General features: G+C 40.0%; 1 protein-coding gene across 11 annotated transcripts in view; it reads right to left on the reverse strand.

Moving 5' to 3' along the window:
• Nucleotides 1–14,972, reverse strand: part of ARPP21 (cAMP regulated phosphoprotein 21) — a 207,028-nt gene that overhangs the window by 68,882 nt on the left and 123,174 nt on the right. For 7 of the 11 annotated variants that reach the window (XM_082754978.1, XM_082754975.1, XM_082754980.1 and 4 more), the window contains 5 exons: nucleotides 13,453–13,561; nucleotides 11,456–11,557; nucleotides 4,846–4,883; nucleotides 2,755–2,814; nucleotides 9–241 (listed from right to left, as the gene is read on the reverse strand). In XM_082754978.1, the coding sequence (XP_082611104.1) occupies nucleotides 9–241; nucleotides 2,755–2,814; nucleotides 4,846–4,883; nucleotides 11,456–11,557; nucleotides 13,453–13,561 (542 nt within the window). The remainder of the gene's footprint in view (nucleotides 1–8; nucleotides 242–2,754; nucleotides 2,815–4,845; nucleotides 4,884–11,455; nucleotides 11,558–13,452; nucleotides 13,562–14,972) is intronic. The other 4 variants (XM_082754983.1, XM_082754985.1, XM_082754984.1 and 1 more) reach the window with 4 other exon arrangements.

A 14,972-nucleotide genomic window follows, 5' to 3' on the forward strand; every position in this document is an offset into this window, starting at 1 on the left:
GTACTAGCTACCTGTTTTAGACAGTTTGCTGGTACTTTTGTTACTTGATGAGCTATCTCCTCTTGTCAGGACGGTTATGCCACCAAAACTTGCTGTCTTTGTTATGGCTGGCTTCAAATTTCGATTTGAACTGTCTGAGTCTGTGCTGCTCCATGGCCTCTGGTGGTCTGTCCACTTCAATTCATTCTCCGTACTGCTCTGCCGACTGCCAGATGCCTTCCCCGAGCTATCTCTGTTACCCCTGCAGACATCAGAAAATAGATTTATGCACACACACACACAAAAAAAAAAAAAAAAAAGACAACAGGGCAGAGCCTATCTCTGGGTACTCTGCAGTGAGCCTACTGAAGAAAAAGAAATACTCTGTACTTATAGAAGCATGCATAGAAGGGGGAATTTGACCCCAATACTCATCCACCTTCAGCAACTTAACACTGTTGTAGCGGTATAAGCAGCACTTACTGCTGCTTCCCTCTTGCATATATCCCAAGAGCATTTCACTAGACAGGACTGATGAAGCAATATTACATAGGTCTGACATAGCACTTCTATTGCCTGTTGATTATCTCCTCCTGCAGAAATTCCCTCACCCCTTCTCTCTTTGCTGTCCATCAACTGTACAGTTTTCCTTTATAAATTCACCTGCCCTCTGGCCTTGTCTTCACATTCACCCTCTTCAATTCTTTTGCAGCTTGTCGCCACTCATCTGCCTCTTCATCTGCTCTGCAAAGTGATCCAATCCCCTTCCCTAAATGTGTCCTTTTAGCCCCTAGCATGACCCCAATGCTAATGCTCCATTTAGAGATCCCATCAGTTTTGGGATCACATTCCTCCTCTGTGTCCCAACTTTAAATTGCAAAAAGCCCTAGGTAAGGACTACCTGTCCTTGAACAGCTGTAAAGCAGCCAGTGCACCATGCATGGCAACACAGCAAAAGGAGCAGAGAGCAGAAACCAGAGGAGAATTTGACTTACTTGTGATGAATAGCTTATATTGTGCTGCTAAAATGACAAAATCAGCATGCCTACTACAGCCATTATCCCAAGTGAGGCTAATAACACTGACTTTTGGAAGGCTTTTAGAAGACATTTCCCAATCCTCTGTCTTATTTCACACTCTAATACCTTGCAGGCTCAAGGCACTTTCTACAAATCAAAAGGATGAGACTGCTTCTATTCTCCACCTCCCCAGTCCCCTTCTCCTTGCAAACGTAGCTCTTGCTCTCTACTTGGAGAACCTGCCAAGCTGTGTCCTTGAGGACATGAAGGAGCAGGGTGTCAAAGACAAGATCAGGCTGACACATTCCTTGCCTGTGATCAGAGCCTCACACCAATGTGATTTGACAGTGTTTATCTGTTCACCTTTGCTATACCCAGACAATGGGAAAGCACAAAGAGAAACAGCACAGAAGCAACAACATTAAAAAAAATAAAAAAAAAATAATAAAAAAAAAGATTTTAAAAAGAAACTATCTTGCAGATTTAATTGGAAATAAAAAGAGGTATAGTATTTACAAATTCTTTTGCATTCTTGTGCTTAAAACTTAGTATATATATATAAAAAAAAATCTTATATTTGTATTCTAGTGAAAAAACAGGGAGATAAAATTAATGCTTCTATATCCCAGTTCTCTATTTCCTATTTGCTCCCCAAACCTGAATACATATTAGTTATTAAAAGCCTGTGCATGGACATTTTCGATGCCTCCTTACTCCTGCATGCCTAGTCCAAAACCCTCAGATCATCAAGACTAGCCTAAAGCACGGAGAATTTTTCTGCCTGTGGCCATGGGATGCAGCTCCAGCTCTTTTCCTCCTTCAGTGGTCTTCTCACCTCTGCGGCTGCTGTGCAGACATGCACAGTTGACAAACACAAGTACACATCAAATAAACCTGCCTTCTTGCACCTCATAGTGAGAAATTATGTGATACAAATGATTCACACTTAGAGCGACAGACTACCACTGCTATATATGCAAACAACAATGCATAGATGAGCATAGTGATCACTCTACTTCTACCTAGCTATCCCCATGCTTGGTGAAGAACATGCTTCTGAAAGCATTTGTTACTTCTGCCTGCTCTGATTAAGATTTGTCCTGGTTTATTGGTTGATTATAGTGAACTCTGGTTGATTTAAACCTGTGGGTGCTTCTGGTGTGGGAAGAGAGTCTGCCTAAGCCCCTCAGAGGAACTCAGGTTGGGTCTTCCACTGCTCCAGCATTCTCCATGAAAATTTGGACTGATTCCTTGGGTCACGGGATGTCATTTGGGATATGGGATACATCTGAGTGTTCTCTAGGCAGAGGGAACAAGGGTTTGGATGGGAAAGGACACAAAACTTTTCAAAACACTTCTGCTCTAAATTTAAAACTTCAACGAGTTTTAAGTCAGTATATTTTTATTTGAGCTTTTAATAAAACAATGAAAAGAAAAAAAGGTCAGGCTAGGCACTAGTCTGTGAAACATGCCTGAACCAAAGCAGAATGAACTTCCACCAGTCACAGTCACCACCAAATTGTGTCAGTCCAAGCAGATGACTGAGCCAATGATCAGTAAAGCCAAAGGAAGTTTTGTTGTGACCTCCCCACTCAGAGAGCACAGGATCGGCAGAATAACAACTTTGATCTCTGTGCTCCCTTTCAGACAGAAAAATGACACACCCAGACCCGTCAAGGTATCCCTTGATGAGGACACAGGTAGAATCAGAAGTGAGTGTTACTGGGAAACATTAAATATAGTAAGCCATACAAACCTAAACAGCTGTCTTTTCTTATGGGTATCATTGCATATACTACTGTCTTCCAAGAGCCTACTGAAAAATGAAAAGAAAGATTATGGTAGCACATACAGTAATACGAATTTCTCATATCTGTAAAGTCACATTTAGTTTCGAGCATCTTCCCATTTGCCAGATTAAAAGTTAAAGAACCAAAGCTAAAATTGCCCCCCCACCCCACCCACACGCAGTCAACAGAACATAAGAAATGTCAACCAGGGAAGCTGAAGGCCATTTATTTCCCATTACCAAGCAAGGTAGTTCTCAGAAGCCAAAGAACTATATTTCTACCTCCAAAAGAAAATGAATAAAAATATCACCTAATAAGATAAAAATACAAGCCAGCAAAATACCACATATACTTGTATGTACTTGCAAAGTCCCTTGGAAGTCTCTGCAGCTCAGATAAATGCTCAAGTTCTCTGATGAAAAGAGGCAAAACACTTAAACCTATACGTACTTTCACCACAGTAAATCAACAAGATTGCTCATATGCAGAGAGCTAAGTATGAGTTTAAGTGTTTCACCTGGCCACAGGCTGTAAGGCATGCAGCAAGAAAAAGCAGTGTTCTGATGGATGCAGCAGAGGTCTCTCTCTGGATAATAGTGCTGATGGTAACACAAGTCCAAATTTCACCCTGGCCTTTTACTGATCTCCACCCGAGTGTGTATCCTCACACTGGAAAAGCTGGTAATCCAGCTCACAGGTTCAAATGAAGTGAACCACATGCAGACATCAGAACTGGTCACGTTCACCTGCACACAAGTGTGTGACTTGATGCACACGAAACTGAGGCCTGGCTATGAAGTTCGTCATTTATTCCTCAGTGGTTCCCATCTTACACTTAGCAGCACAGTAGCTAAGCTTACTGACTTGGGAACATCTTTTGTTTTTTTTCAGGGTTCCTTTGTTACAATTTTGATTTATTTTAACAAAACATTATCTCCACAGTCATGATAAAGAAGCAGCAGCTGAGGTAATATCCTTGGCTTTCAGAAGACAAAGTGGTTAGGTAGCTGTGGCCATTCTTTAAGGGACACCCCTCCTTCCACTTTAAGGACTATTCCATCAGAAAGGCTGTTTTCTACTGTTACTGTGCAGTCATTTACCATGGGAACAGCCTTACCCACAAATGACAAAAATAAGGATGGACAAAAATAGAAATACTGTAAAAAATGATCTTCCCTTCCTCATGCCAGTGATGATCAGTTTTAACACCTGCATAGGACAGAGTTGGGCTAGCACTGCTCCAGCACTAGCCAGTGGAATCCCCAATATTTTGACTGAAAGCCTTTTTTGCCATAAAGGCACACAGTTTCTACAATCTTCAACACAGTTATGCTTATTTATGGCTGCTACAAAGCTAACACTTAGTATTCTGTACATCTTCATAATTAACACAGTTTCTTCTTCCCTGTGCTTTAAGTGGATTTATTATAACGAACATCCATAAGAACCATCACACAGTAATGACAAAGTAACATTTGGCTCAGATACTATCATTTCATTATTACGCTGCAGGAGTAAAGCAGGTGGAATCTGGGGGGCTCCTCAGCCATCACAAGCAACAAGTAAAGTCAATGCTGCCACTCAGCCCCACAGGAAAGCAGGTTAAACACCAGAAACAGAAATGTGGTGCATAAATACAATCATCCAGCTGCTGCTGCTAGAGTGGTGTTTAAAGATAAATTAAATTCTGAAGGCATTCCAGAGAGAGATTAGTCACCTGAAATAAAACATTAGATGGGCTTTTTCCTACACCACCACCACAACTACTTTTTAAACTGAAAGGCAAAGTGTTGGAAAAGCAGCACTAATACCTTACTTATCTGCTCAAATATAGCTTTGAAAGGCAAACTCTTCCTTACCCATACCCCCGTGCCCCACACCCCTCTTTAAGCAGAAAAACACTTCAGATAATATAGATTATGAATCTGTGCAATGCTCTTTGCATTAAGATAAGCAGCTAAGGATACACAAAATAATAGAGAGCAACAGCTAAGCATTATTTTGTTTTTTAAAAAGCAAGCTTTTTTTTTTTTTTTTTTTTTTTTTTTTTTTTTTACCTGTTTTCCACAAAAAGGTTTTCCTGGGAGCAAACTGACTGAAAAATAAAAAAGGCATTGTATCAGACGTTCTAGATATGCTCTGCTGTTCCAATTCCTTCCTTGATTTTAGAATTTTCTCCCCTGTTCAGGCTTAAGGGGATTTCAATTCATGCATCATTTGCATTTGCAGAAGACAAGAGGGGGAAAAAAGGTCAAAAATAAGGTCAGGCCAGTAAAATAAATTTCATGCATTACAACACATTGCCAATAAGGGGTCTCAGTTTGGAAACAAACTGAAACTTCTCAGTCCTGGGGTCAGAAGGAGGCAGTATGTGCAAAATACTGGTGATTCAAAAAACACATTTTTCCTAACATAAGGTTCCACTAGTCTGCCCTACCAGACATAAGGTTACAGAATAGCACAGAGCTGCAGGTAGGGAGGACAAACAGGAGGAGAGCATGCAAAATCGACAAAGTTCTTCAAAGAGAGAGAATATGCTGCAGTACCTAGAAATACTAAGTGTTTCACTTGGAGAGGAAACAGCCATACCCACATTGAGATATAAAACGATGATAATGATATTCACAATAATATTAACATCAATAACAAAATCTATTTTAAAAGGTTATCTGATGGAGGACTTAGATCCCAAGAAAGGTGAAGGGCTCAGAAGAAATAAATGCTATTGGCAAGTGTGTAATTCTTTTGGGGTTACTTATTTATTATTTTTTTTCTGCAGAGAAATGAAGCTGTGCTCAAATTCGCTTGAATAATTCTCCCTCTTTGATTTTTTCATTTCCCCCCCACTTCATGTTCTCTACACAACGTGCCTCATAGCTGTCACATGGATTATATATCCATGAGGTACAGAAGAAAGGACAGTCAGTACATGCAAAGAATTTAAACAGAAAGCAAAGGGTGGAGGGCAACACAGATGACACCCATCCCTTCCAAAACAGTGGAACTCAGCTCAAAGAATAACGGAATGGCATCATTAGACATCTCAAATTTTAATTCTATAGGAAATGCATGGATTTGGGATGTTCCTGTTTCGAGACTGGTCAGCTAATTACCTACTCAAAGAGCCCTGGCTAACACCAGAACCAACACCATACTTGCTCCCAAGGCCTCAGCAAACAGATTGGCAAAGTTTTCCCTTGGTATAAGCCAGCACCACAGCCAGTGCCATTGCATCAATACACCCAAGGAAAGAATTCAGCCCTGAGAAAGCAACACAGTTTCTTGTTAGCACTGTAAGTTGTCCACCCATCACCCATGTGGGGAATGCTATCTGCAGGAGACAGCTCCATGGTGTAGGGGCTTCCCAGGTAAGCTCCTACCACTCACTCCAGCTGAAAGTGAGGAATTCCAGAGGAAACATCAACACACAGGTCTCTAGGCTATATTGGTGGCAAATGCGTGCCTCATTAGCACAAAGCCTCAGAACATCAGGGTCACAGTCTCCATTGCCAGGGACCAACTTCCAACTGGCTACAGCAGACCTATGGTTTCACCCCAAGATGAGAGAAGACCAAACTGTTCCACCTAGTATGTTTTTGCACAGCTATAACACAGCATCTTCTCCCATTTTGTGTACCTTATTCACCAACAATGTGACTATGCAGACTTCTGCACAAACTACATACAAGCCTACTGAAATTACCCTATGGGCTTGTATAACCTCAGCTGTGGGACTGTCTTCTCTTTGAGGTTCATGATGGGCACTTGTGCAGTAACTTCAGAGCAGTCACACACCCAAAGTAGCCTTACAGCTGCTCTTCCAGATCAAGTGAGTAAAAACCTAAAACCTCAGCTTCAACCAGAGTACAGGTCAGCATCCCCACCAAGTTACAGAAGCAAAGGGGCATGTACCTGCCTGCAAAAGTAGTATTTTTTTATTATTATTATCATTTTATCTTTTAGGTTTTCTAATACATGGGCATAAAGCAGAATTCATATGAGATTTTTATAATTTATTAAGCAAGCAGAGAGGTTTTCTCCCTTTACAGTGTCTTGATGGGAACCATTACAAATTGCATTATAGACCTATGGACAGATTCTGTAATTACTTCATTTGTCTTTCTGGCTGAAGATGCTGGCACAGGGTCACCAATCCTTGGAAACTATTTTGCAGTATGGGCATGAGGCTAAGAAGACAGGCAGGGTGTTTTTTTGTTGTTGTTGTTTGCTTGTTGTTGTTGTTGTTGTTGTTTGTTTGTTTGTTTGTTTATTATTATTATGTTATTCTTAGTGTTAAAAAATCACATGGTTAAGCAGCTCTGGATAGCAATTTAGCTACTACAAGATCACGACTGGCTTTCCTGATATACAGCAACAGTAACCTTCCTAGTGCTTTAAACTGAACATTAAGTACACAGCACAGCTATTGTCAAAAATATTTTTAACACTTGGTTCTCATACACTGATCAAAGATACTGACAACAAATCTACAAAAGGAAAAAAAGATATGCAAGATTATCTACAAATTCACCTCCTCGAGGGCCTCTACATGCCAGATTTCTATTGGGGTTCTTTGTACGACTAATTGTCATTTATGAAACTAGTCTTTTACTCTTCAATTTCCCAGAACCTTTTCAAGTCTCAACATGCATCAGCCTTGCCAGTGCACTAGGTATACTGGGGGTTGCTGTTCTTGTTTTTAATTGCATTAGCCAAGATAACTATTAACATGCAGCAATATCCTGCATTGGATACCATCAGATAACCATCTGCATGTCAGTTAACAAGACGTGATAGATCTCAGGCTTCCAACTAATGTTTATTGCCTGATCTGCAACAACAAAGGCAGGCTCTGTACAGCAGTCTTAATACCTATTGGCTTATGGTAGCCAACACAAGGTATGTCTTTGTTTTGGCTTTATTTTAAAAGCTCTTCTTCCTATTATAATGATAGGACAGGGTGTAGCCAGCTTTTCATACTTTATTCTGTGACTCTTGAATCAGAGAGCAAAAATATCCTCAATGTTTTCTTAAGCAAAAGAATCATGACTTGATTTATCTAAAGGATCTGTCTCTTCATAATACGCTACTTAGTCAAAAACAGCCATTACAACAAACAAACAAAAATAAAAAGTGTGATGTATTTCATTTAATAAGTTCCATGTGTACCATGGGCAATTCTAGCATTTGTGTAATTAATAAAGCATCTACATTTTTCAGTGAATAAACAATAATTACTAGAGAATGCATTTATGAACAATGGATGTGATTTATGTGATTCTGGCTCATGAGGTTATACATCGCATTAACCTCAAAGAATGAAATTTCCCTTAAGTAATTTGATTGCTAGTCTTTAGAATCAATTTTCTGCATGCTTAAAAGCCAAAAGCACTATACCATTTACACACACATTTGAGATTCTCATTTCAATCTAATATTTGGATTGATGCATACAGAAAGAACAACATATACTTTTTTTATTCTTTTAGATTGTTCAAGGGTGGGAGAGGCAATTAGTTTTTCAATGTACTAAAAACAACTGAAGCAGTTCAGATGAGAAACTTCTTTTCAAGTCCCAGATGCTCCAGGTTCTCTGTTCCAGTGTACTTTTTTGTAAAATTCACAAGGTGTTGTAAAGCTAGGTTTCCAATAAAGTAAGTTTTACGAAAGGATGATTGTAGGCTTTACAATAGAATGACAGAGCTCACACAGTGCTGCTTTATTGTTAGCAGCCTGAAAAGTTTAGGAGGTACATGCTTTGCAGTTCTTATTTCAGTGAGCTTAAGTGATCAAATGCATTAAATATTTGTTCATCGACCCTTATATTTTGATCTTCATTAATCCTTTATTCACCAATCCTTTCATTAAAATAATTCATTAACATGCTTTTCTCTCAGTCCCTGCCACCTGCTATGACTCTACACGACAGGAGTCATTAAAACCTCCAGCTCCCCTTATCAAAATTAATGATAGCCAACACAGCAGATGGAAAACTTGACAGAGAGTGTAATTTAAACTGACTAATATCAGACTAATCATCATAAGGGCTGTCATAATGATGGCATTATTCATGAACATATTTATTTCGTTAAAACTTCCACTTGGAGATGAAGATATCTGGTGCACTAGAGTGCTGCAAAAATAAAATAATCAAAAGAAGGGCAAGCAAGCTTTCTGTTAACCAACATGTGAGGGCCACGTTAAGACATTTTTCACAGCACTAGTAACATGCACAGAATTTTTTTCCCCTGTAACTGGGCTGCCTTTTCCTCCTAAATTTTGTTCTAAATTCTGATTCTTGGGCTGATAGGTTGCCCAGAGTTTGGGATACTTGAGGCATATTTAGAGTAATGCTAGATCAAAGAAGTTATGGCAGTATTCTTGACCTTCATTGCTGCCCTTTGGAGACTTCTCATGCAAACCTTCTTCATGCATACTCTAATTAGAAGTGAAATATCTGTAATCCACTTTCTAAGGTTCGTAAGCAAGGCACTAATAAAAGCTTGACTACAGGAGTGTGAATAGCATAGAGATAATAAGAATACTGTATGATTAATCGTCCCCTGTCTCTCTTTCTGTGTCTGTAATTTGCAAGATGACAAGACTTACATGCTTAGGTACCTACCTCAGAGAAACGTGGGGAAATAACAAACAATCACAAAATCCTCTAAAACTATGAAGTCCTACATGCAGCAAGTGGCTACCTATGATATGAAGCCCCTCTTAAAATTGACCAAAAAATTACATTGTTCACTACTACAACACTTTGACATCACCCTAGAAACACCTCATCTGCGAGGAGTGCTCCACACAAAAAAAACTCAGCTAAGAAACAAATTCCTATTCATATTATTAGTACTGAATTAGTGCTGAAATTCACTGCAACATGATGTATTCCTGGCTCACTAGCACCTGCAACAGCAGAGAGAGAGAGAGAGAATGAATGGATATGAGAGAGAGAGGGAGAGATATCTACATTGCTGATCTTTAAAAAAGCTCACTCCCAATCCATTTAAGATGCCTACCACAAACCACACTGTCACTTGCTACTTGGAGATGCTAACCCAAAAGATCACACCAACCTCCAGCTGTGGGCAACTACAAGCTCACCACTTGCCTGCCCTCAAAGTTCACAAGTCTAAAGATAAAAACAGCAGCACATTGGGGAATGAGTTTCAGCACACTTCTCCAGCCATTTCAGTTTCCCAGCCTGGCATTTCTAGCTGCTGCTCATGATATAAATGACTTTTTTTGGCCACAACTTTCCATGTGGTATTTTTAATGATGTTTTGCCTCATTTGCAGTCTGCTTCAACCCTCCCCCCTTCCTTTTTTTTTTTTTTTTTTTTTTTTTTTAATATTTTTGCTTTTGCAAAAGCTCCTTTGTTATAAGCCATAAACTGCAACTTTCATATAGGAGACAGGTTGCAAAAAGAGGATCAAGAATGACTCAGCAACTCTATTGTATATATTGTGACAATAGTTACATCAGACCCACATGCTGAAAGCACAATGCAAACTGAAGGACTTCTGCTTTTACTGGGACTTTCACAGTTAAGAAAGAAAAAGCCAGCCTACAAACATTCAGCAAACTACTTATAAACAAGCAAAATTACTTATCACAAATGAGACAACACACCTTAAAACTATAGAATGTATTCTGCTACAGCACAAATAATTCAGATGTGTGAAACTCCAAAACCAGAGCAAATATATAAGGACACCTTAAAGAGGTATTAGTCCTGCAACTTATGAACAGATTTAATTTAAAAGGACACTGCCAAATATGATTCAGTAAGTTTTAATTGGTTTTGTTCCCACCTTCCTCTAAGTGAAAGAGCTTCCACTGAGATGTGAGATAAAACAATAAAATGTTAACTTCCTCCACTTCTTTCTTCTCTCCCCTTTTAGGATCCTTTCATTACAGTAGTACAGCAAATTACGTTTTTCTTTTTTTCAGAAACATGAGGTAGAGCTCACAGATGTTTCTAATTTAAATGTTTTCGTGTAGCTTTGTTGTGAAAGTTCTCATTTTTTTGGTAACACAGGAATTACAATGCCATTTCCTTTTTATTTCTTTCACAGTAAAATCATCAACAACTCTTTCTGGTGGCAGAAATAATTGGTCATTTTTTTAAAAAAAGTGCAACTTAACATTTAACCTCTGTTTTTTCTTTGTTCTTAATGTCCTCAGTCCTACAGCAGTGGTCTAAAGCACATAACCATCAGGAGGCTCTGCAGAATACTGCTTGAAAAAAATTGATCTAGCTAGAGGCATATGTGATCCTACTACTTGAAATCATTGAAAGTGTCCATTTAAATCACTGCTCTTTGGTTGGCAAAAGAGAAGGAAAAAGAAAACCTTGACCACACAAACACAAACATTCAAAGAAACAGGAATAAGCACTCCTTGGACAACATGCTGGGTCTCATCTCTTCTCTCTATCCATCTCTCTGCAACTCTTATCATCATCATCTCCTCCTCCTCCAGAAAGCAAGCTCAGCACTTCTCAAGCTCCTCTAAGAGCCTCTTCTCCAGGTGCCTGTCCCTGTCATCTCCAGCTCCACAGTGCAAATCCAGTTGCAGCATTCACATCGGAGGGGGAGAATACTGTCTGACTACCAGGAAAGGTATGGCACTAAAGGGACAATGAAAACAACTACTCACATCTTGTGCAAATATTCTCTCCCTCACTCTCTGATACTCCTCTTCTCTCTCTTCAATTGATTTACTTCGTCTGTCATCTCTAAATGGAAGAATTCTGTTTTGCTGAGCAGAAAAAAAACCAGGAGGGTTATATAAGTTGAGCTGTTAAAAACTGCCATTAAGAAACTGTCAGCTGAGAATAATCAATTTTCACTCAAACAAATGAAGCATGAAAACGATAGCTTTCATTCCTACAGTGGTGCACAAAGCACCGTGTCTTGGGCCGGGCACCCAAAGCTTTCCAGGTAGATGCTGCCCGCAGAGTCAAGGGGCTGAAAGGAGGCTTTCTGCTCAACGCCTGTGAACCTGCAGTCCTAAATTCAGATGTTCTCACCCCAAGCCTAAGTGCCATTGCTTTTGACTGCTACCATTTCTCATCTCTCCTAGGGGCATGAGGAGCAGGGGGGAAGGCAGTACTGTGCTACCTATGGCTTTCTCAAGGAAGAAAAGAGGGAAACCAGGCAATAAGAACTAAGCTACAAGCCCTAAAAGAAACCCACCAAAAGCTGTCTTGACAAGGAGAAGTCCCAAATGTTTGGCATAAGACTTTTAGCCATTTCCACACCACAAGGAACATTTAACTTCAGTTTCACTGGGAAAATTGTGGTCCCTTTAGCCCCTAAATAAACCACAGTGCAGGAAATGGCTGTGTCCTGAGGGAGGGAGGGAGGGAGGGAGGGAACAGAGGAGGATCCCCAGCAAGAAAGGCTTCATTTGCAATTAGGTTTCAAGCATTGCTCTTTCTCCACCCAACCAGCACCTTGTGAAATTGGTCATGCTGCTTTCCTTAGGTTGATCCCCACATTCACCACACCCTGAAAATGTCTGGGTTTTGTTTTCGAAGCCAACTGAGATGCAGCATAACTGGCAAGGCTGCTATATACAATGTAAAGACAAGGGGAAAAACAAAACAAAACAGAACAAAAAGTAAAACAAAACAAAACAGACAAACCAAAAAAGGAAAATCAGTCGTTTACTGAAAACACGAAGGAGAGTGCCAATTCAGAGACTCATTGGCAAGTACCTCCAACAAATACAGCCTAAGCAAAGAAAACACACACAGTCTACTTACCTGTGAGAATTTTCTCAGAACAGCAATTCACGTCAGAACCCGTTTTGATTTTTATTTTTCTGGTTTGTTAATATATTCCACATACACAGGTTGCATGAGATCAAAACAGCACAACACTCGCTTGTGAAGGCAGCACAAATGCACGGGTATCCCTGGCACTCCCCTAGGCATCTGACTCACCTATGGCAATGTAGTGTTATAGGACAAGCAACACAGGGAGACACTTCTGCCACAGTACATGCACAACAAGCAAGTAAGTCATACAGACAAGTAAAACATGGTGAGGGCAAAGGAGAAGGGAGGGAACTAAAAGATGAAACAGATTCTTCTTTGGTGAAAGCTTATTTTAGGATGGTTTAAAAAGCAACCTGGCCTCACCATCACATGTTTGTTTGGGGCTTTTTTTTTTCTCCTTTTTGGGCTACACCAGTTTATCATCGGTCCATACTGAAATCCAACTCTGAATGGGTACAACTGAAGGAGAAAGCTGTAGGGAGTGGAACAACTGCCATAGTTACGCAAGACATTTAGAAATGCAACTGACACAGCCTTTCCACACAGCCCGGAGCTTCGGCATTCTCCCCCCTGTAGGCATGCAGCAAGTCCTGCGCCAAGCAAACCACCCATGCAGACCCACATACTGCCACGGCTGAAGCAGCCACACCAGGGCTCGATGCTACCCACAGTACGTACACCAGAGGAGGCTGGGGGGACGGGATGGGAGGGCAAAAGGAGGAGGAGGAGGCAGAGGAAGAGAAGAAGAAGGAAGAGGAGGAGGAAGAGAGCAACAACAAAAGAACAACAATAACATCAGTCAGCCCACCTTCAAAAAAAACAAACAAACAAACAAAAAAAAATTTCAGCAACTCTCGAACCGAGAACCAACCTGATTGTCTTCTTTATCAATACTAGAGTTAGCTCGCTTCAAGATAAATCGCTTCTGGGATTCTTCACCTTTTTCATCTTTTAAATGTTCAGAAAACCTTTGCTCTGGTCTGCCAGCAAAGTAAAACATAGCAATAAAAAAATCTTTCTTTTGGTTTTGGTTTGATCTTTATTTTCTCAGTGCTCTTTGTTTTCACAGAGGCATTCAGTGCAAAACCAGTTAACATTCATGCTCATGGTGAGATGCTGCCTATAAGCTGTCTGGGGCTGTTGCCTCACTGTTTAGTGTTATTGCTATGAATAGCTTTTGTTGCTGTTGTTACTTAGTAAGGAGCAGGAATTTCAAAGTCTCGGTCGCTGAAATATTTAGACTCCCCTCTCTGCAACTGAAGGACAGGAAAACAAATTAGTAAACTGCATGTTAATTCACTCCTTCAGTAGCTACGATCTCTGGCAATGAGAGCTTCATGAAGAGTGCCCACCTTTACAAGTAAGGAAAAACTTGATGTAAATCTTAAGAGTAAAGCCTGCTTTCTCACTCCTAGCAAACAAAAACATTAACTGGAGGGACTGATGGTATTTTGCTTAAAGAAATAATTATCTCATCATTGTTAAGTGGGGAAAATTCTCCAGAAGAGTCAGGGATCAATTAGTTCACTGATTTAAACCCATCCAGACATTTATTTTTTAAGAGCCACCAAACAATACACGTTTAAAGCTTTGAGTTTTCAGGTTCAAAAGCCAGGAGGAGCTGTTTCACGTTCTCCCATGTTCACACCTTACATAAAAAGCAAATATTAAGAAGCATCAAATGTCACCGAGCTGATCACTGCCACCCCTTGTAGCTGCTAACAGTGCTCAAGGCTGTGCCATTCCTGGACCCAAACCCTCGACCTGTGAAGTCCAACTGATTTCAATAGGACAACCAGCAGCCTCAAGAAATGAAGAGCTGGAATTCATACACTATCACCCACAGATAAATCACTAACTGTTTTTAAAAAGCAGCAGTACAGTGTGTTGTGTCAGAAGGCTTCTATCAGGGAACACAAACCTTGCACTCTGCTGAAGGAGCACTTCTGCTTCTAGCAGCAGCACTCAAAGGAGATGCTTGTGCCTGAGAGACCTTCATAAAGCAGACACAACTGTTACTGACATTAACAATCCTGAAGAAATCAAATGTAAAATTTACAGAATTCAGTGACTTCATAAATAACTTCTAAAACTCCTCTGCAACTTTAAAATAAAAATCTCTGCTTTGTTTTATTCCAGAATGAAAAATTAAATCTGATGTGTAAGTCAGCCATCATTTTGTTGTTCTATCAGTCAGATTTGCACTTAACTAATTAGCAATGTATTTCTAATCCAAAAACAGCATGTATTCATGCCATAATTACAGTCCATTACAATTCACTCTCAGATGCACAGGAAGCATTTATAATGTACTATTAAAAATTTAATATTAAGAGACAGCAGCTCTCCTGCCTTGTTTCCTGTAAGAATTTGAAGGACTCCAACATCTTT

The sequence above is a fragment of the Aythya marila genome (assembly GCF_965140915.1).
Source record: "Aythya marila genome assembly, chromosome: 2".
NCBI classification, from domain to species: Eukaryota; Metazoa; Chordata; class Aves; order Anseriformes; family Anatidae; genus Aythya; species Aythya marila.